This window comes from Eulemur rufifrons, chromosome 5 (assembly GCF_041146395.1).
Source record: "Eulemur rufifrons isolate Redbay chromosome 5, OSU_ERuf_1, whole genome shotgun sequence".
In the NCBI taxonomy this organism is placed as follows: Eukaryota; Metazoa; Chordata; class Mammalia; order Primates; family Lemuridae; genus Eulemur; species Eulemur rufifrons.
In genome coordinates, this window is record NC_090987.1 from 40,299,673 (window position 1) to 40,322,524 (window position 22,852).

Below are 22,852 nucleotides of genomic sequence, written 5' to 3' on the forward strand. Positions count from 1 at the left end.
AGGGTTGCAACTAAGTTGAAGCACTGAAATGTAAGATTTAGAAAATGAGGGGCTTTTTTCATCTCTGGGGGATCCAATTTTATTACAATCCAGTATAAACTCTCTCTTCTTTGGAAGAAATAACCAAAATTATTATTCTTATCTCTCATAGGACCGTCAATAAATAAAGCCAAAAGTCGTGCCACCGAAGACCGATACAGAGGCACAGAGCGAGAACGACTCCTCAATTTCTAGCCCTCTCACGGAGTCTGGGGACTGAACTGTGTCTAAGGGTCAGTTACCACTGGACCGTGGCTGCGCTGTCAAGGCGAAGCCGAGCACCGACGTTCCCAGACGTCAGGCTGACGGCAGCAGCTTCGGGCGCAGCACTTCTCAACTCAGGAATGCACGCGTGACGTGCGCGGCAGCAGCACTGAATCTGAAGGCGACCAAGGGACACTAAACCTCTCCCAGCTTCTTCAGGAAAGAGACCTCATTCTGTGGCAAGTGGAAGGTGACGCTCGGATGGCCGACTGTGATCTGCTCACTGACACTTTTTAAAGGCCAATCATGTACTGTCTCCTTTTTTAGGAGTAACATTTGAGGACATTGTAGATACACTTACTATAACATTTTATAGTTTAAAGAGCTTTATTAATGCAATAAATTAACTTTGTACACATTTTTATATAAAAAAAAAACTAGCAAGTGATTTTCAGAAGGTTGTAGGCCTCATTAGAGCTTGGTCTCCAAAAACCTGCTTGAAAAAAGCAACATGTTCTTCACAGTGTTCGCCTGTAAAGGAAAACAGATTTAACTACCACTTAGATGGGGCATGAAAAGAAAACAAGAGAATACAGCTCACAGGTATGTGTACTGGGTTTAACGTTAATAAAGTACTGTTTTCCTCAGCTTTCTGGACTGCCCTTCTGTTGCAAAACTGATACCTTCACAGCCCCCCAAAAATCACCATCCACTGTGAGACACATGTAGAAAGGCTAAATGGGAGAAATGCCAACCAAGTGCCACCTTGTACATATACTGATTAAGCTAGGAAAAGTTGGCAGAACTAAAATAGAGTCAAACTTCAGTTTGAGTAAAGAGCTCTGTTCCTTCCCCATCCTAAAGAAAAAGATGATACCATAGATTTTATAACTCTCTGGAGATGAGAATGATTAGCCAGTGTTTCCTGCCTAAAACAGAATCATTCCTTTAATAAGCCCCAGGCCACTTAAAACCCTCAGCCACCCTTGGCTTTCTTAGTCCTGACTCTTCAGAAGGGATATTCCGAGATCAGCTGTCAGACGCAGGCTGTGTCCAGACTGCCTGAACCGGGTCCTACACGTCTCTTGACCCAAAACACAGCTCCACTGAGAGTTCAGAGTGCAATTCAGACTCTATCAGCATAACTGAATTCACTTCACTACAAACAAGGGGCTAAGGGCTAGGTGGGCTGTTAGGAAATTTTGTTGTTTACAAAAAAGCTACCCCAGGAGTCTTCCCTGCCTGCCAGTGCGCTCTTGCTACTGTTCCGAGTCTGTGGTTGCCCCAGGTTTTTTCACTGCTACCGTACTCTCACCTGGTGTGAAATTAGGGCTCCCTCGCAAACGCTGGTTTCGCTGTTCAAAAAACCGGAATATAGTATAGAAAAGCATGTTGTCTTCAGTCTGCTTCGCAGCATCTAAAAATTTTCGTGCAGAAATATTGTCGTGGCCACCAATGCCCCGGATGAACCTTAAGGCAGCTAACACTTGGTGTTTGGAAAGAAGAACTTCTACTATTTCATCATTTGCTGTCGAAAGTCGCTAGAAGTAAAAGGGAGAAAGAGTCCAGGTGAACATGAGCAACAGAACAGAAGTTTATGGAGCCGAAAACTGTGCCGTTAGCAGAGCTACCTTCAGCATATCCAGAGACAGCTGATGAGCAGGAGGATAGAAACTCTCGAGGGATAACAGCAGACAAGCCTGAAAGAGATGTTCAGACCAGCTTCAGTTGGAAGGTTAAAATTAAGTTTTTAATCACGACAGAAGTAAAAAATCTGGGAAATACGAACCAGAGGTTTGGAGTCACTGAGGACGTGGTACTGCAGGAACTGATGCAGCATATAAAAGAGGTTGTGCTGGACAAGCGTTTTGATAACGAGTTCATGTAGGTAGTGCTGAGGACGAAAGCAAAGGACATTTCCAAATGGCTCCACGACAGACAAGGGAGGAACCTGAGGACTGCAGCTATGCTAGCCGATGGGCCAAAGTCTGTTATTACAAGAAGTGGTTTCATCGTGCAGGTAAGAGAACCAAACTTATTACACTTCTCATTCTAACTGATGAGATCGTTAGGGAATGTAGGAAAGTCACTCAGAATTCTGCGTCAGGTACGCAGACCCCTCTAGCATAGGAAAGAATCATCTAAGGCAGATCAACTGACAGCACTATTAAAAAAAAAAAAATTCTTGTTCCCCTAACTTGGGACGACAGAAGCCGATTTCAAGATACCTGTACTGCAATCTGAAACTGGTTGAGAGAGCGAATATATTCCATCAGCACAGCTATCACAAATTTATGAGGCATCTCCTACAGAGAAAAAAATGGTTTTGTAAATATCAGAGTTGCAAAAGGGGGCTACACGTAACTCCTTTATCTGCCCCCTCCCTTGTTCCCACACTGAAATGGCCCAGGGTTAATGTTTCGCTGGTTTTGCACAAATCCCCCCAGAACCACCCCGGTCGATGACTGTGATTTAGACCCGAGTCTTAGAAACCAAACTCCCAGTGCCACGTCCTCACCCAGTGATTCTAACCACATTATGAGGTCTCCCAATTCTCCTCAACTCCCTTGTTTTGAGCACTCTCAGTCCAGAAGGGGCAGGGGGGCGGCCGCCCACCTTCTTTTCCACGAAGGCCGACAGCACGTGGGTGTACACGTCCGACTGGTCCAGCACCGCCTGGGTCCGCACCGGCCTCCTGAGGAGCGGGTTGCTCCGGCTCTGCCCGGCTTCCACGGCCTGCAATGACGCCACACATGATCTCAGTCCTCGTCTAGAGGACCGGGGCCGCTTATGCTTCATCCAAAAGACTGAATTCCTAGATGTTAGACCTCAGATGTGAACAGATGACACTTATTTGACAACTCAGATAAAACTGCTTTTCCTGCGCTGGCTGGGGAGCAGTCCTAGAAGTCAGAGTTGGTCACACTGAAAACAGTCCAGTGTTCATGGGGGATGGAACTAAAAAAAGTGTAAGTCACAGTTTCTCGTAAGATACATCACACTTTCTTTAACTCTTATAATTTTTTAACGCCTTAATTTTCTTAATCCTGGACGATGTGGCATTTGTTATCTGGTAACAACAAATGGCCTGCTGCATGCCTGTCTTAGGAAGCCCTGACCCCAGGATAAATGCGCAGCTCGGGCAACGCGTCTCCACTGGACTTCGGTCAGCCCCGGCTCCCCAGCCCCTTCCCAGAACAGGAGAGCTCTGAGAGGCCTTGGCTGCTTTACCTAACGTTTACAGCAGTCTGGATCCACGCGGATTCCGCAGCAGCGGTGGGGTGTGGCCTGAGGACCCGCCTTTCTGAGCAACTCCGGGTGCTGCCCGTGTGGCTGCTCAGTGGGCCACGCTGAGCAGTGAGGGTTTCTGCAGCCCAGCGGGCAGTGGGGCAAAGCGAGGAAACTGCCATCTGGGATCAGAACTGATTCCCACGGCGCAAGGAAGACCAAAAGGGACTAGATGGGTCCGGCCTGACGAGGACGGGATGCGCACACTGTCCGGGCAGCCAGCTGCAGACCTCTCGTCCTGAACGGCTGAAGGGGAGGGCAGTGCTGGGTTTGGTGTTTAAAACCACTTCCATTTTTGCCTTAGGATTAATCAGATCCCTGAAGTGATATAATTCATTCTACTTGTGCTAAACTTTCCTTATTTCTAGTTGAAGATATGAGGTACTCAAGGCTTTTACTGTACAGAGCAATAGAAGGAAAAGAAGATATGATGTACTAATAATAAACACAGCAGAAGCTGGATGATAAGCCATACTGATTTTTTCCAGCCCTTCACTGCAAACATCTGATGCCTAGCACGGCGCTAATATTTAATCACTACCTTAATAGGATACTGACCAAATTCTAGGAAAAGTCTTATTTTTAGAGTTATTATGCCCTAAAAGGAAAGGAAGAAGGTGTGACAAATAAAGATTTCTAATTTACTAATCAGAAAAAATATTCACTGATATTTCTAATTTACTAAGTCCAGGCTGTGGCTCGCAGAAGGGCACCTACAGAGATGCAAAGCGGAGACTGACTTTCCCATCTACGCCACACAGGCAGACCAAGGATCGGCGAGCGAGACCCAGCAGAGACTGAAAGCAAGCGCAGTGGCGGCATTCAGTGAGCTGCAGCCGGGGACTCACGGGAGGCCGGAGCTGTGACTTTACTCCCCCACCGCCGCCACCCTGCCCGGGCACGCGGCAAGTCTGGGTGACCGGCCGCCTTCTGTCATCATTTTGCATTACAATTCTCACGACGTACAGGGAGGGCAGAGGGAGAGGCGGAGTCCTTCATCACAGTCCACATAACTTACCATCGTGTAACTCTGCTCGGCATCCAAGTACTTCTTATACTCATGGTTGAGTTTATCAAAAACAGTGGCTATCACAGGCAGCGTCGCTCTGTCCGACTCACTCAGCACTGGAAACGACACAGCGATCACACAGATCAGACGCCTTTGTGTCATCTTCAGAATTTCGACACGTTACCACGGTAACAATGACGCTAGTCTCAAAGGGTTATAACACAAACGCACCTTTTAAAGGGCATTCAAAGAAATATTGTATTTTGACAGACTGACTGCCACAGTAGAAACTAACATTTTTTCCTTGGGGCCACAGTGTTTTATTACAAAAACAGAGTAAAAACTTCTAAAACAAAATGATCTTAATTTAATGAAAAATTTATTTTTTTATTGTTTTCTGTACGTGAATTATATGCAACTTGAAAAATTGTGTAGCTCCTGTGAAGAGACATGTGAGTTACATATGCTTCACAAGGCCCCGGGCTCAAAACTAACGTGAGTTAAATACAACTCACGTGGCAGTTAGTGTGTTAAAGGCCTGACCCCTGGAAACCACAGCCCCTTTGTGGTTACTATTAAAAAACACAGCTATGGCAGATATCAGTAGGAGATTCTTAAAGTAGATACATATGCAACGAGAGACTCAGATTCTGGAAGATGTCTGTTTTAAAGCCAGGGATGGCGGCCCACACCCTCATGTGTGCCCATGTTTAGGTCTGCTTTCACCTGGAACTATCTATTAGTCTACTGATATCTCCAAGTCTTTTTTTTTTTTTTTTTTTGAGACAGAGTCTCACTCTGTTACCCGGGCTAGAGTGAGTGCCGTGGCGTCAGCCTAGCTCACAGCAACCTCAAACTCCTGGGCTCAAGCAATCCTCCTGCCTCAGCCTCCTGAGTAGCTGGGACTACAGGCATGCGCCACCATGCCCGGCTAATTTTTTGTATATATATATATATTTTAGTTGTCCATATAATTTCTTTCTATTTTTAGTATAGACGGGGGTCTCACTCTTGCTCAGGCTGGTCTCGAACTCCTGACCTCGAGCGATCCACCCACCTCGGCCTCCCAGAGTGCTAGGATTACAGGCGTGAGCCACCGCACCCGGCCTTTTTTTTTTTTTTTTTGAGGAAAAAAAGGGCAGGGTCTTGCTCTGTCACCCACACTGGAACTCCTAGGCTCAAGCGATCTTCCTGCCTCACCTTCCGTAGTAGCTGGCACTACAAGTGTGTGCAAACACGCCCAGCTCATTTTTATTTTTTGCAGAGACAGGTCTCACTACATTGCCCAGACTGGTCCTGAACTCCTGCCTCAGGCGATCCTCCCACCTTGGCTTCCCAAAGTGCTGGGGCTGCAGGTGTGAGCCACCACGCCTGGCCTCTACAAGGCATTTTTATATTTAGCAGCCTTTCTAGGGGGTTAAATAATCCATCCTTCACATAACGAGTAAGGTTACAGGTTATAGACAAGGTGTAAAAATGTGGCCCCCGCCCCCACCCCATAAAACTGGGCAACACAGGCCTAATACGAGAGCCAGAGCCATGGGGACAGATTCCTCTACTTACTCTGCGAGCAGACAGACAGGATGACCATCTTGCATTCCTTTCTCTGGAGAAGAAAATCCATCAGTCGTCCCTTATCTGGCAAGAGCTTTACTATGGGCTCAAGTTTCACCTGGAGGTTCCAGAGGTAACCTGGATTTTAAGAGGCAGCAAATTTAACAGTATGATGCAAACCAGAACAAAAGCCCCAAAAGTAGTTCCCCTAAACATCTGTGGGGAGGGTGGAGGGAGGGGAGGAATTGCAAGGTATGGTTAATGGCTTTCCTCCCAATCAAGGCAGAGCCAGGACGTTCAGGAACATCGACAACAGAGGGACTACGTCTGCACGCCTGGCTGACTCCTTACAACAAACAGCCTCTGCATTCAGAGGTGCATCTGCCTAAATATGGAGGGTGACAAGTCCTTAATTCCAAACGGTACCTTTCCCTCACCTAGTCCCCTTTTAACGTGTAACAGTCCCTGCTGTAAAGTAGAAAAAGCAGTTAACACATGGCACCAGCCGCAGTCCTGCACTTTGGTTCCTCCTGCATTGGCTCATTAGGCCCAAAGGCAACAGGCTTCAGTGGATTTCGTAATTCCTCCACGAATCCATCCATGAACGTACTGAACGCCCACCCTGCCTGGCAGGCACAGTCTAGTGCGGCCTTTCTCAGTCGGGTTCCGCAGGAGAACAGAGTGCTCCATAAAAAATGATCTGCGTGATCACTTTCTCAGTGCCCACGGCAGAGCCAGAGCTAGCACCATGCCAGATGCAGGCGAGAGAGGTGAATTCGTTACACACAATGGATGCCTACGCCATTAGGGCTAATTCTCTCCTGAGAATTCTCTTTGAGAATCCCAGAGGGTAAGACAGGAAAATACACAGATGACTAAAGACTAATGTAGAAAGTTCTCTAATAAAGATACAAGGTGATCACCCAGGAAGAGACAACTGACCGGCCGAGGGAGGCTCCACCAGCCAGGCGAGAAGGAGCAGCAGCTCCCAGGCACACAGGGAACAGAGAAGGGCTCGGGTTCCCGTGGGAACGCTGGCGGAGGAAAGAACGGACACACCATGCCACAGAGCCTGGCTGTTCAGAATGGGCTTACGGCGGGGCAATGGCCGTTCTTGGTTGCTGATTTAATTATAAAAAGTGACATGCGCTCATAAAATGAACACATAGTAGAGAACAGAGTGTACAGTGAAAAACCACCCCATTCCCAAGGCTGAAGGGGGGAGGTCCTATCTCCGAGATTCACCTTGAAAACGTCACTGGCTACAGCTGGAATCCAAGGTCAAAAGCATTATTTCCTAACATGACGACTGTCCCCGGCCCAACCTACCTTGACTTGCGCTGATGATGATGTCAGGCTGAAAGACGATCCAAGATGAAGAATCCACACGTTATAGGAAATTCGAAACCAAGAAGAGAGGAAAACAAAAGGCAAAGCCAGCTTTGATCAGCATCCACCCCTGCCCCCACGTGCTGGGGCCGCTCTAGACGCCAGGCCCCTAGATGGTAAGCGAAGCTTCCCTTGGGCGGCTCTCAGAGCGTAAATGCCTGCTGCCCAGGGAGGGACTGTTGGACCACCCTGTGGAGAAGGAGCCACCACTTTTCCTTTTGTCACAGCGCCAATGCCTTTGTAAAGGATACAGAGTTTGCACGGAATGGGAGACTGGCTGGTCACAGCAGCAGGACCTACAAATGGAGAAAACGCAAAGTGTGACGCAGTCAGAAAATGCTGCAAATACAGCACTTAAGATGCAAAAGGCAATGCTTCTTAATGCTGTCAGTAAAATATTAATAGTTAAGTAAGGAATTAGTGTCATGTCTCGCTAATAACACATGCAGGGAGGAAGGAGTCCGGAACAATCCTTGAAAATCTCCCCAAGGAGAAAACATGCCAAGGCTTCATTCACAGTGGTTGGGGTTTTCGTATAACCGCAGATGACTCATTAACATTTACACACACACATTAAAGAACTGAGAAATTTACCTGGATGATTCAAAATCAAATGCCCAGATAATTCACTGAGAATGTTCCAAATAAAAGTGGTTTGTGGCTTAACTATCTAAATAATTAGCTCAATTATCCACTGCACAGAGCAGATCCACACCCACAGAGTTCACCTGGGAAGCAGATGCCACGTGACAGGGCCCTCTAACAACCTGTTACGCCACTCTTTGCCACGAGGGCAGCCCTACGAGCTAACACGATCGCCAGGTCTGTTCCCATTAGCCAGGTACAACCAGAAGCCAGGTTTCAACCAGCCGGTTGGGAAAGGTGGTCATTCTGAACAGACCACCAAAGGCAGGACACAGCCCAGTCAGACAAGCTTTAGCAAAGAACACTCTCGCGTGGGACGGAAGAGTAAAGGTCTGAACTGAGCGAGCGCCCTCAGCTCTGGCTGCCCAGCACACTGATTTGCATGCTCTCAGGTGAGAGCTTTAGTTTGTAAGCCCTCCTAGGCTGGGCGAGGTGGCTCACGCCTGTAATCCCAGCACTGTGGGCAGGCGGGGCAGGAGGATTGCTTAAGGCCAGGAGTTCGAGACCGGCCTGTGCAACATAGGGAGACCTCTCTACAAAAAAATTTTTTAAATTAGCCAGGCATGGTGTCTCGTACCCGTAGTCCCAGCTACTCAGGAGGCTGAGGCGGAAGGATCGTTTGAGCCCAACAGTTGGAGGCTGCAGTGAGCTATGATTGCACCACTGTACTCCAGCCTGGGTGACAGAGTGAGACCCTATTAAAAAAAAAAAAAAAAGCCCCCTAGATCAGCAGTCCCCAACCTTTCTGGCACCAGGGACCAGTTTCACGGAAGACAATTTTTCCATGGACTGGGGGTGGCAAGGAGGGGGTGTCATGGTGGGGTGTGTGGGGGTGCACAGAGCTCAGGTGGTGATGCATGGCCTGTTTCCTAACAGGCCACAGTGCAGGGGTGGGGACTGCAGGCCCTAGATGATCCCAATGTGCAGTCAGAGTGAGAACCACTGCTCTAACAGGCCAAAAGCAGAAGGGAAAAGGGTGGCTGACTCTTCCCAAAATTGCTGGTTACATCTTTCAAACAGCCCTTTCAATTCCTCAGTGGCAGCGCACGGAGGGCAAGATTCACAGCTGCATCAAGCCTGCCAGGAACTTAACAACCCAGCAGGAAACACCAAAGTCATTAACCTCAGAAAATGCTCCAGCCCACACTCCCCAGAGCTGTAGAGACACATGGACTGCTGAATTCCTCCAGCCGGTGTTCACCCCCAGGCAGTTATTTTGACAGTGCCTGGCATTCGTTTGCTTACAACTTGCCAGGTAGAAGCCGACTGCCTTCTCACTGGCCCTACACCGCAGGAACAGAGCGGAAGGTTCTAAACGTTGTCTTTCCCCCATTCACCAGCATCACCTTCATGCCAAGTGGGCAGCACACTCAAGATAATCACCTGACACAATCTATTCTTTTAATGCTAACATTGACGAGGGAAAAGGAAGGAGCTGGAAAGAACACAGAAGGCCAAAGACCTAAATGTCTGTGAGAACCAGCTCCTTCCTCCCCACCTCTGCCAAACGTTATTAGGCTCCTGGTCCAGCAGGATGGGGTGGGCAGGCCAGAGGAGATGCTCTTGCTAACCTGCCAGCCGGAGCCCGACTCTTCATCTTCTGTGTGAAGGATACAAGGAAACCCTGACTGCAGGCTGGGCTGACCCACTAAGAGCCATGTCACGGGTACTTTTATTTTTCAGAAACAGAGTCTCACTCTGTGGCCCAGGCTGGAGTACAGTGGCATGGTAATAGCTCACTGTAGCCCCAAACTCCTAGGCTCAAGCAATCTTCCTGCCTCAGCCTTCTGAGTTGCTGGGACTTCGGGCACCGCCACCACACCTGGCTAATTTTTTTTTATTTTTGTAGAGACAGGGTCTTGCTATGTTGCCCAGGCTGGTCTCAAACTCCTGGCCTAAGTGATCCTTCTGCCTTAGCCTCCCAAAATGCTGGGAGTCCAGGCGTGAGCCACTGTGCCTGGCCCTCCTCCCTCCATTTTTAACATGACTCCCAAAGATCGCAGCAAGAACACAGCCACGTGGTGGAACAGCAGCCCAGACTCCTCTACAGAACCCCACTTTACCTGCCAGGGGGATCTGATAGGGCTGGATGGATCGAGCCGGAAGCACTGGGTGGTGGAAGGTCACGGTGCCGTCGAACTCTCCCCGCAACTTGATGTCAAATATGACCGATGTCTGTGGGGGAGAAAGGACAAGGCTGTGGTGCCAAAACAAACCATGGCATGACACATCTCTCATTACTTCACATCTCACTGTTCAGATCAGTTTCAAAGTCCGCATTTGCGTTCCCTCCCTACGGGTGAATGCCATTAACATCACAGCTCTCTTTTAACATCTTTATTTCTTCCCACAAATATTTCCTGCATTTCTGACATTCTTCCTTTGAAGAGCACAAAGTGATTTAAGCAGATCTTTCTCACTTGCACTTGCAGCATCTTCACTAGTTAAAGACTTACTGTCACCACCCTCCAGAGAGGTCTGGGAGGGAGGCGGCGTCTCTAGCACCAGAGGCCCAGCTCACAGCCTAGAGGATGCAGACCCCTTCCAGCTGTCTTGGGCCAGAGCCCCGGGGCCGTCAGCAGCCGGCTCTACATCTATGCTCATAAACAAAGTACAGAACCCAGGTGCTCCACGCACACAGTGGCTTCCCACCTCGTTCCAAAGTCAAGTCTCCTCATATGTTATTTTTTGAAATAGTTTGTAATTGTTCTTAATCAACTGATAGGGAATCACTTTCTCTCAACCACTTAGATTATCAAACCCATTTCCATCTGGAAGACAAAAACTTTTAGCATAAAATTGCAATTCCTAGTCCTTGTTCAGAAAGTCTGGCCAATTTTCACAAGGCTTCTGAAGAACCCCGATGTGTTCAAGCGCAGACCAGATGTGTGCGTGTTCAAACACACAGCGCACACCTCTGTGTCCTGGTGATGCACGACCACAAGGTTGTCCACTACGTTTAGGGCAAACTTCCCCGTCCTGTTTAACTTCAGTATGTGCATCTTCTTACAGGCACCTTCTCTGTAGGACAGTAAAAAGAAAAAAAATAAATAAATAAAAATAAAAATAAATCAACAAGCTTTAGTTCATATTTTAAAATCGGGGGAAGAGGGAAGAAAGCATCAGACGTACCGTGGCAGATGATACAGGACCACCTCCGCGCCGGTGCTATTGGAGGTCCGAGAATGATGTCTCAAGAAGAGAACATAAAGCTGCCCGTATCTAGTGAGGAAACAGAGACTGAGGTCACAAATGGCCATTTAAAATGCCTCTATTCTACATGGGGTCACAGTGAAGTAAAATTACAAGATATTCACTTAATGGAATATTTTGCAGTCAATGAAAATGTGTACAAAGAAAGTACCATTAGTCAAAGCCTCTTATAAAGTGGAAAAGAGAATGCAAAACTAAATACAGCCTGATCATCATCTTTTAAAAGAAAACCACAAACCTAAGCAAAGTCCAAAATGACTAGAAACAAATACACGCTTTTAATATAATTATCCTTGAGTGATAACCTAAGTCTATTTTCTTTTCCTGTTTTCCAGGTTTTATATGATGCATACATATTCCTTAATAAGAGGAAAATATCATCACTGTTCATTTTTAAGTTGCCATCCAATCAATGCTGCTGTGAGCAGTTCCTGAGTACACATTCTTCCCAGTGGTGAATGCTGGGCTGGGCCTGCCCCAGGGCTGAGGAGGGGACCATGGACAGAGGAGCAGGTCCCAACTCCACTTCAGCCAGGACCATGCTCACTTTTCTCTTGTCTTCTCAAGTGGGATGCCACAGAAGAGCACCTTTTTAAAAAAAAACAAAAACAAAAAAAAGCATCCTACCACTAAAATTTTTTTTAAAGTCTGGAAACCACTGTTTTAGGCCATTGAAGAATCAGAAGTAATTCTGAAGCAAAACTTGTTAATTGTTGAATCAGAGATACAGGTATACAGGGGGTTCTTTGTATTAGTTTCTATTTTTCTGTGTTTAAAATTTTCGTTACAAAGTTTAAAAACTAACTGAGCCATCTGCTTTCTCAAATGAAAACGTACCTTCCTATATAAGTAGTTCAGTTCCATGTTTGTTAGATTAAAAAACTTAATCTATTTTCTTATTTAGAGCAATTATTACTTGGCTTAAAAAAAAAAAACTTGTTAAGCTTCAACTCATAAAGTGGGGAAAAAAATCTAAAACTAAGAAAGCTAAGAAATAAATTGGCTAATCTTCTCATTTTATTAGGCTAGAAAGGTAAAAAGACTTCCCTAAGATCACAAAGCTTGTAAAATCAAAAAGAATGCCAAGAACCTGCCAACAAACAGGTTTTCCATATTCATAAAATGTAGGTGCTACATAAATGGGACCGGGGAGTCCTCGTTACTTGTTCTAGGAGTTCCTGTCCCTGAGGACGGAGCATCACCATGGTCCTTATAACACAGCACACTCCATAGTCCTTATAGCACTAAAATCGAGCACAAGAAGAACTCTCTCGAAGCCAGACATACATGGTAGCCATCGCAATGTCTCTCTCGGAAAGGCTGAGTTTAGTTGACTTGGGCACAGCTGGTAATTCAATCTCAAACTTGGGCAGCTTCGACATGGTGCCAGCCTGTTTAGGGGGAGGAAGTTTTAGGAAAAGTTTATTAAACCCTTTCGATGTTTCTCCATTTCCCATGTAAAATCAATGAGGACAGTCACACAGTACGTCTTTCATCCCTTCCAACGTCCCACCACGTCCTTTGCTCAGTGTCCAGCTCCACAGCATGATCATTCTTGGCATGCACCGAGTGGTGTGGTGCGCCCCCTAGTGGTCATGGATGAGAGGTTATGGTTGGAAGAAACTGGCCCCTAAGGCGCTCCCCGGATTAGGACGTTAGAGGAACAGGGTAGGACTGGGAGAAAGGGAGTTTTTTAAGGGGAAGGTTACTCCTACCCTAAAATAAAAAGGCTGCAGGACATTCTCAAGGACTGTGGTGGACAGCAGAATGACAGCGCTCTCGGGGCAGTACATGTACCAATTCACATTGATGTTGTGGCTCTTCAGCAATTTCAGAATCCGTTTCTCTGGTAACACCTGAAGCGAAGTTTAAGAAAAAGAATCTTCACTTTACAAACAGCAAAATATCAGAAGACTGATATAGTAAATTAAGAAAATAGGCCGGGCGCGGTGGCTCACGCCTGTAATCCTAGCACTCTGGGAGGCCGAGGTGGGCGGATCGTTTGAGCTCAGGAGTTCGAGACCAGCCTGAGCAAGAGCGAGACCCCATCTCTACTAAAAATAGAAAGAAATTATATGGACAGCTAAAAAAATATATATAGAAAAAATTAGCCGGGCATGGTGGTGCATGCCTGTAGTCCCAGCTACTCGGGAGGCTGAGACAGGAGGATCGCTTGAGCTCAGGAGTTTGAGGTTGCTGTGAGCTAGGCTGACGCCACGGCACTCACTCTAGCCTGGGCAACAGAGTGAGACTCTGTCTCAAAAAAAAAAAAAAAAAAAAAAGAAAATAAAAAGCAGGGGAAAAACCCACTAACTAGAAAAATATTATTTTTATCCATTACTGCCACTACGTGCTGAGCCCTGTTCTTGGTGCTCTACACATCTGAACTCATTGCTCTTTGCCACAACCCTGACAGGTGGCGTCACTAGCCCTGTGTGACAGATGAGAAAGTAATGCTCAGAGATCGCCAAGCATCACAAGGGACCCTGCCAACATAACAAAGTAGCTGCCAAGAAACTGGGAATATGGGTATGGACTACTACACCTGGCTAATTGTTCTATCTTTTGTGGAGATAGAGTCTTGCTATATATATTGTTCAGGCTGATCTCAAACTCCTGGGCCCAAGTGATCCTCCCACCTCGGCCTCCCAAAGTGCTGGGATTATAAGTATGAGCCACTGCACCCACCTTATTTCTTGAAGACCTTAAGACCATCTAGGTACCCTTCAGGTACACTTTCCCACTACCGAGAACAGAAAGATAGACTTTTAAATGATTACCACAGGGAACTCCTGTAAAACAAGCCATTCTTTCCATGTTATCATATGTACAAAAATCTATTTCTAGAGATTACTAAAGTTTGTTTAAAGTTCTCTTTGTGGCCAGGTGTGGTGGCTCACGCCTGTAATCCTAGCACTCTGGGAGGCTGAGGATGGAGGATTGCTTGAGATCAGGAGTTCCAGACCAGCCTTACCAAGAGTGAGACCCCATCCCTACTTAAAAAAAAAAACAAAAAAAAAAAAAAAACAAAAAAAAAACCAGAAATTAGCTGGGCAACTAAAAATATACATATATATCAAAAAAATTAGCCAGGTGTGGTGACATACACCTGTAGTCCCAGCTACTTGGGAGGCTGAGGCAGGAGGATCACTTGAGCCCAGGAGTTTGAGGCTACAATGAGCTATGATCGTGCCACTGCACTTCAGTCCCATCAACAGAGTGAGACTCTGTCTCAATCAATCAATCAAGTTCTCTTTGTGCTGGTCATTGCAAAGATTTTGATGACAACCGTACAGCAAAGAACCATGACATTAACATCTCACGTTTTGCTCACACAGGTATATTTTCTCCATCCATAAATTCTAAATTATACTGCTTTTATTAGGTCAAAAACATTAAAACGTGAAAGAATTCTAACACCGTCTATATTAGCTCCACTTAGAGATCTCAGAAACATTCTCAACAGGTCAGGCAGTTGGAACATACTAAAAGATGAACAGGCTAGTGTACCCAAGGACACAAAACAGAGTGAAAAGGCAACCTATACACTGAGAGAATATATTTGCAAATCATGTATCTGATAAGCTATTAATATCCAGGATATATAAGAATTCCTACAACTCAATAGCAAAAAAAACAACCCAATTTAAAAATGGGTAAAGGACTTAACTAGACATTTCTCCAAAGATGATATACAAGTGGCTGGCATGCACATAAAAAGATGTTCAATGTCGCTAATCATCAGAGAAATGCAAGTCACACCCACAGTGAGGTAGCACCTCATGCCCATCAGGATGGCCACTATCAGAACCACAGAAAATAAGTATTGGTGGGGATGTGAAGAAATTGGAACTTTTGTGCACTTGGGGGAATTGTAAAAATGGTGTAACTGCTATGAAAAACAGTATGGCAATTCCCCTTAAATTTAAACAATAGAACTACCATCTGATCCAGGAATCCCACTCTGGGTACATAACTAAAAAAACTGAAAACAGGATCTTGAAAACATATTTGCACACCCGTGTTTACAGCCTCATTATTCACAATAGCCAAGAGGCGGAATGAATGAATGGCAGATGAATGGATAAACAAAATGTAGTATGTACTAACAATGGAATATTATTCAGCCTTAAAAAGAAGGAAACTCTATGCTACAACGTGAATGAACCTTGAGGACTTTATATGAAGTGAAATAAATCAGTTACAAAAAGACACTGTATAATACCCCTTATATGAAGTATCTGGCTGGGTATAGGGGCTCCTGTCCCTAATCCCAGCACTTTGGGAGGCTGAGACAGGAGGATCACTTGAGGCCAGGAGTTCGAAACCAGCCTGGGCAGCACAGCAAGACCCTGTCCCTACAAAAAATATAAAATTAGCCAGGCATAGTGGTACAGGCTGTAGTCCTAGCTACTCAGGAGTCTGAGGCAAAAGGATCATTTGAACCCGGGAGTTGGAGATTGCAGTGAGCTATGATCATACCGCTGCACTCCAGCCTGGGCAACAGAGAAAGATGCCTAAAGAAGTCAAACTCAGAAACAGAAAGTAAAATGGAGGTTGCCAGGGCATGGGGGAAGGGGAAAAGGGGAATTGTACAATGGGTACGGCATTTCAGTTTTACAAGGAGAAAAAGTTCTGAAGTTGCTTCACAACAATGTGAATGAATATATTTAACACTATTGAACTGTACACTTAATAAGAGTTAAGATGGTAAATTTTATGGGATATGTTTAATCACAATTTTAAAAACTTTTTTTTCAAGATGAAGAGGCAGTTCACAAAGGGAAATATAAATGGACAATACATGAGTGAAAAGATGCTTACTTTCCTAGTAACAAAAATTACAAATTAATTTGTAATTACCTCTCAGATTGGCAAACATCTATAGACTGATACTAATAATATTCAGTTCTGGCAATGTTTGGAAAATGGAGATTCCTATATTGTTAGTGTAAATGCAAACTTCTGGAAGAAATTTCGTGATATCCGGTCAGCTTTAGATGTTGATACCTATGTTGCAACTGCCTCACCCAAGAATATACAGAAATGTGTACAAACATGTTAACGAAGAATTGTTTGTAATCACAAAAAAGTAAAAACAAGCCAGATGTCCATCAACAGGGTATTGGTTAAATAAATTGTACTCCATTCATACAGTAGAATATTAGTCAGAACAAAATATAGAAAGATGTCCAAGATATACTGCTATGCAAAAAAAAAAGCCAGCTACAGAAGTTTATACGTAACAGTCTCTTTCGTAAAAATAATTATAATAATAAATGTATGTATGAAAAAAATGGAGGAATAGGCACCAAACTGTTCATAACAGTTATTTCTAGGGATTATGGGGGACTTTTACTTTCCATATATATCTTGGTAAAGTTTGGATGTTTTATTTTTTAAAAATGTATTACTTGTAATTAGGAAAAAGAAAAAGAAAAACCCAAGCGAGAGACTAAAGCTCTAGAATCTGAAAATATCTCTTAAGTGCTGTGTTCAAAAGGCTGTCAAACTGCTATCACAGAACTTTCTCCAGCAAACGTAAATGATAAATGTGATACCTGGTAAAATTCGATTCCTTGATCTGTTATGAAGACAATTTCCGTAGAACCGGTCCAGCAGAATCCTAGAATGTTGGCGTTCTTAGTCTGAGAATTACAGAAAGATTTTTTTTTTAGTGAATAAGAAAAACATGTATAACTCTCTTCAAAAGCTTAAAATCACTCCTTAATGAAAGTTACCCAGAATGATTACTCATTAGCAAATCAAACTTTCTTTTAAATACAGCTTTCCCTAATTTTTGCCTGTAGCACTTCATTCAAGAACCTGAATCTGGCTGGGTGTGCTGGCTCACGCCTGTGATCCTAGCACTCTGGGAGGCCGAGGCAGGAGGATCACTTGAGGCCAGGAGTTTGAGACCAGCCTGGGCAAGAGCAAGACTCTATACTACAACTAGAAAAATTAGCCGGGTGTCATGGCATGCGACTACAGTCCCAGCTACTCGGGAGGCTGAGGCAGCAGAACTGCTTAAGCCCAGGAGTTTGAGGTTGCTGTGAGCTATGATGACACCAGTGCACTCTAGCCCGGGCAACAGAATGACACCCTGTCTCAAAACAAAACAAAACAAAACAAAAAAACCCTGAATCTTAGTTCTTTCTGGTCAACGGAACAGAGGAAGCCTAAGTTTTATAAAAACGTAACTGACCAGAGCTCACAGATAACAGCTTCTGCCTTTAGGAATCTGACCTCCTCAGTCAAACACATTATAAAAACTGTCATTATAAATGTATAAAGGCCTAAAATTTTTCAGTGAGTGTTGACCAGGCTGGGGACTCGAGACGCGCCCCCTCCCTTCCACAATCGCTTTATGAACAGCAAGGCCAGGAGTCCCGGGCAGGCAGGACCTTGCAGCTGCAGGGCTGGGAGGGGTCAGTGGTTCAGGGATGCACCTTTCCTTGCAGAGGAGCCCACCTGATCTCCACTTAGCAAAACAGTCACAAAGATGCAGAAAGCCCCACCCCACCCACTAGCAGCTGTTAGTGTCCAGGTGCCACTTTTAGCTCAGCTCCCTCTAGCCTAGTTTATTATACCCAGCAAATCTAATTAATGTGGATTAGAATCTACACCTGCGGGAAGAAAGAGTAAGGGCATGACAAGGACAAATCAAGGAAAGAAAACATCATCAGGAAAGGAGAAAAATCTCCCTCCCTTCCACACGAGGCGGCTAATGAGGGAAGCCGGGGCTGAGACTGGAGGCACCACCAGCCCAGGGGGGAAGCACAGGGCAGGGTGACAGAAAACAGCAGCCACCGAGGACCGACACTGCTGGTGTTTAACATGGTCATCCGCTGACTCCCCTCAGTTCCATTTTGTAGATGAAGAAACAGGCTTTCAAAACTTAGCAAACACCAGCAGATCTCAGCATTAAGGCACAGTCTGATTCCAGGTCTGTGCCCTGACACCCTGCTCTCCACGACACAACCCACAGCTCAGCGCCGGCCATTGCGTACCTTGCACTCCTGTGTGTATTCCAGCTGAGAGTTATCAGGGATGAAATTACAAAAATCCTGAAAGAAAAAAAAAAACAGAAAAATTTGGATTGGGCAGCTATACTGCCAACCTACCTTGAAGTTCTACAAGATAAAAAGAAAAAGAGAAAATAACTTAAAAAGTGACCAGAAAATAACTGACAAAACCACAAAGACAGGAAAGACAAAAAGACCAATTTGGATAATCGGCCTCTTGAGTAGCAGCAAGTTTACAATTCGGTTTTTAAAAAGTTAATGCAGATATTCAGGGTTTAGAAACTGATTTTGAAAATACATTCTTCAGTTGACTGATGTCAGAGAAATGTACATTATAAGAGGCTTCCCCAAAATACTAGCAATCAATACTGATGAAAGAAGTACGTGCAGGATTCTACCTTTCCCATCAGCCTTCTCTCTAATTTACAAATGGCAACGCTGAGTATTTACAAGGGCTGAAGAGCCAACAGGCTGTCCCACCTGTGCATATCTGTTGGGATCTAGCTTCCGGCAATCAGAGAAGCGAATAAATGGAATTACTCAAAGAAGGCTAATTCACAAAGGAGCCAAAAATATGGCTTTCATAATATACCTACATTGCTAGCTACAAAAGTTGCATGAAGTTCCAAATTACTTTTTTAAAAACGTAAGTCAAAAATGTCAAATTAAGGTCATACTTATTCATCCATTCAAACGTCTTTTTCATCTTCAAAGGCTCAAATACAATCTCTTCCAAATGTACTCCTAATGATCTTTTCTTAGTGCTATATTTAAAAATAAGTCTTACCACAGTCTTGGAGGTCCTCTGAACAGCCAGTATCTTATTTTCTAAGGAAAATTTAATGCATTTCACTTCTCCTTTGTCATCCATTCTTTAAGAAGAAAGAATATGTTAAGAGTTAAACTAAATAATAAAATTCTAACCACTATCATGTGTTGAGAAGACAAAAGACAAATATTCAGAAGGCAGCAAATCCTAGTTTAAAATGAAAATTATGGCCGGGCGCGGTGGCTCACGCCTGTAATCCTAGCACTCTGGGAGGCCGAGGTGGGTGGATCCTTTGAGCTCAGGAGTTCGAGACCAGCCTGAGCAAGAGCGAGACCCCATCTCTACTAAAAATAGAAAGAAATTATATGGACAGTTAAAAATATATATAGAAAAAAAAATTAGCCGGGCATAGTGGCACATGCCTGTAGTCCCAGCTACTCGGGAGGCTGAGACAGGAGGATCCCTTGAGCTCAGGAGTTTGAGGTTGCTGTGAGCTAGGCTGATGCCACGGCACTCACTCTAGCCTGGGCAACAGAGTGAGACCCTGTCTCAAGAAAAATAAAATAAAATGAAAATTATGTTTCCAAAGCTATTAGTAAAACCTCTTTTCAAACAACAAAATCCAACTGCCAACTACTTGTTGGAGAAATGTACAGTATGATGACTTATGGGAGAACCGAAGTCACAAGTACTTGCCACCTGAGAATTATTTTCAATATAAATAAAAACACACCCACACAGTAGCCTTCTGTGCAAACTGCTGCCTTCTTTCGCCACCTCTCTCATAGCAAAGCTTTGGGGAAGAGGAGGCCACTCTTGCAACTCCGCATTCCCTGCGCAACCATGCGATGTGCTAAGCAGACGAGAAAAAGTGAACTCAAGGCACGCATGAGAGAGAGGGGCACGTGGAAACTTTTGGGGGAATGAAGAGGTCCATTATCTTGATTGTGGTGATGGTTGTATACCTATGTCAAAACTCATCACATTACACATATTAAAATGTGCAGTTTATTGTGTGCCAATTATGCCCAAATAAAGTTTTCAAAAAAAAAGTTTTAAAAAAAGTTAAGTTCAGTACCTTCCCCCTGAAATTCCTCAGAGCCCCCAAATCTATATCATCATGGGCTCGTTCTCCTTTTCCACCCTGAACTGACCCCAAGTCTTAAGAGAGACTGACCCTCCTAAGCATCCCTAGCCTGCCTGTGTGGCACCAGTCTACACTGCAGCTCTGGTCGTCACTGTGCCTGGCTCAGACGACGACTACTGTCTCTCAGGGGGAATCCTGACTCTGACATGCTCCCAACTAATCCAGCCTCAATGCTGCAAACAGCATGACCTTTCCAAACACTGACATCATCCCACACCCCACAAATTTTCAGTAACAAGAAAAAGTCCTAATTCCACAGCAGAAAAATGTAAGGCTCAAGCTGGCCCCTACCCTAGCCACACCACCACTTCTCCTTCCCCACACGGACACCCTCAGTTACACGGACCAGAAGTTCCCAGAGACGCCATGCTCACTCGCTTTGCCCTTGGTGTCCTCTGCCTAGAAATCATCCCACTCATACTTTAAAACCTTGCTCAAAAGTTGCCTCCTGAGGCCTTCTCCCTCCTGGGCAGTGGTCTTCCCTGGCCCATCCCAAGATAAATGTCACATCTCTTCTGTGTTCCCACATTCTGAACAGAGCTCCATTATCGCACTTTTCATGGTGAACAGTATTTGCCCGCTCACTTGTCTCCCTCACTGTATTTATGAGTTCTCCAAAAAAGACCAGGCTGATTCAAAGCCCTCACGTGCCTGGTTGGTGCCTAGCACAGGGGCTGCATCTGTCTCTGCAGAGCACATGATGACAAAAGAAAGCAGTTGATCCATTTTCTACTTCAAAAAGTTTCCCACTCACACAGGCCAACTGCAAAATCTCTTTTTAAAGTCACCACTGAATTGAGGACCTACATTGTACTTTCCCCTTCTGTGATCACAAGTGTTAAAGCAGCCAGTTTCGATTCAAACTGAGACGCTTCTGAAAGTGAAAGGGACTGCTGTTGATAATTAACACTGGTTCAATTCTGTAAACAGGAACAGCACCTTAAGTGTAGCAGGAGCCATGATTTTCTTATATTATTGCGTGAGAAACAATAAATCTCCTCCACCTACCAAACACGCTGGAAAGACCTAGGCAAAGGCTCTTTCAACAAACCGGAAATGGGCACATCAATGCACTGACTTGCTAATTTCAAGCACCGGGAGGTAGGTGCCCTATTTGTGAAGTGCTCAGCAATTCACTCTGACAGGTGGTGCTGATATGTGCCATCAACACAAGGATCTGCTTCCCTCTCCCTACAGACAAGGATTCCACGTGTGCACACACACTTCAGAGCTCTCTTAGGGGAGGCCAGTGACAAAATTATAAAACCACCTTTTGAATCAGAAAAACACCATTTGTTTACAGGTTGAAATTATTCTGAAAATGTCTACACTTTTACCTAAACGAGATGGGATTCCTATCATCTGGGCCTTTGACTACCACGCCAGTAGCTCCACCAGATCGAACAGCAAAAACCTGAGAGGGAAAAGAAGCAATGTTAACAGTCTGAATTTTGAAAGGATCTAGACTCATATACTAACCTCCAAGTGATTAATTCTGCTATACCCCGCTCTTAGTTCAACTAACAGCGCACATAATAAGGAACAAATGCTTAAAGGTTCACATAATTTTTAACAAACAAGAGAGCAGAGACCAAAAAGACTACAATTCCAAGTGTACCCCACGGTGCAAAACCGGGTCCGGGTCTCCGAGGCTCCAAGTTTTAAGGCCAGTTCGCGCACTGGCGCCGCTCATTACAGTTAATTACAGTCTTTCTCCCCTTTACAAAATTCCAAGAAAAATGAAAATTTCCACGTCTAAATCCTCGACTGCAAGTGTAACTAATGACAAAGACAACAAAAGCCGTCTAGGAAAAACTGGCATGCTGACAGTACTGGCCACAGTGCCACCGCGTCCCGGGCGCTGACTCAGGGTCCATCCCTGTGGTCACTCGCGAGGACACCTGGTCACCTGGCTGTGATGAGCCCCGTGCTTTGGCCCACCCAGCGACGAAGGGAGGGAAGGGGAAGCCAGGGCCTGGTCGCGCCAGCCCCCGGCCTCCGCGCGCCCACGACCCAAGCAGGGCCGCGCGGCAGAAGAGGGCGCGGGGCGGCCGGACCTGCTTGTTGGCCTCATCGAAGAAGACGCAGTTGACGGGGTTCGCCTTCTCGAACTGCACCGGCCGCTCGCACAGCTCCAGGTAGTAGTCCTCCTCGCCCATGGCGGGCGCCGCGGCAGCGGCGGGGACACCGGGGGCGGCCGCCAGCGTGGAGCCGGGCGTGCGGCGCCCGACGCGGGGCGCGCTGGGGCGCGGAGGTCGGCCAGGGAGGCGGCGGCGGCGTTGACTGAGGGCCCGGCAAAGAGGCCGCTTCCTGGTGCCACGCCCCCGCCCCCGTCCGCCACGTGACCCGGGCCTGCCTTGCTTAAACGGGCCGCGTCCTGCCGCGGCGGGGCCCACCGGCCGTAAGCGCGCCCCGCCCGCCGCGGGAGGCTCCTCCCCATTCCCCGGGGTCGCCGTGGGCGCGACCGCGCGACCCGGAAGCGCGTGCAGCGCCCCGGCTTTGCCCGGCCCCGATCCCTGCGCGCCGCCGGGGCCGCCTGTTCTGCGGAGAGTCCCGGGAGGTTCGCTGCC

At 45.9% G+C, this 22,852-nt stretch overlaps 2 protein-coding genes across 4 annotated transcripts in view; one reads left to right on the plus strand and one right to left on the minus strand.

The window, feature by feature from the left end:
- The window catches only part of NPC1 (NPC intracellular cholesterol transporter 1), a 41,799-nt gene extending 41,561 nt beyond the window's left edge, over window positions 1-238 (plus strand). The window contains exon 25 of the mRNA XM_069468515.1: window positions 152-238. Within this exon, the coding sequence (XP_069324616.1) occupies window positions 152-234 (83 nt within the window). The 3' untranslated portion in view covers window positions 235-238. The remainder of the gene's footprint in view (window positions 1-151) is intronic.
- Window positions 239-652: 414 nt separating this feature from the next.
- On the minus strand, window positions 653-22,549 carry RMC1 (regulator of MON1-CCZ1). 3 transcript variants are annotated; one of them, XM_069468516.1, is made up of 20 exons: window positions 22,340-22,549; window positions 21,620-21,696; window positions 19,154-19,238; window positions 18,352-18,408; window positions 16,903-16,989; window positions 13,057-13,197; window positions 12,629-12,732; window positions 11,261-11,350; window positions 11,044-11,149; window positions 10,192-10,303; window positions 7,735-7,779; window positions 7,424-7,477; window positions 6,104-6,232; window positions 4,550-4,656; window positions 2,860-2,979; window positions 2,472-2,549; window positions 2,033-2,137; window positions 1,875-1,943; window positions 1,559-1,784; window positions 669-774 (listed from the first exon to the last, which is right to left on the minus strand). In XM_069468516.1, exons 1-20 carry the CDS (start codon window positions 22,439-22,441, stop codon window positions 695-697), a joined length of 1,974 nt encoding a protein of 657 aa, XP_069324617.1. In that variant the 5' UTR covers window positions 22,442-22,549; the 3' UTR covers window positions 669-694. The 3 variants fall into 3 exon arrangements, with proteins under 3 accessions (XP_069324619.1, XP_069324617.1, XP_069324618.1); XM_069468518.1 differs by lacking the exons at window positions 16,903-16,989; window positions 18,352-18,408 and having other exon boundaries at window positions 653-774; window positions 1,559-1,660; XM_069468517.1 differs by lacking the exons at window positions 16,903-16,989; window positions 18,352-18,408.
- Window positions 22,550-22,852: the final 303 nt, after the last annotated feature.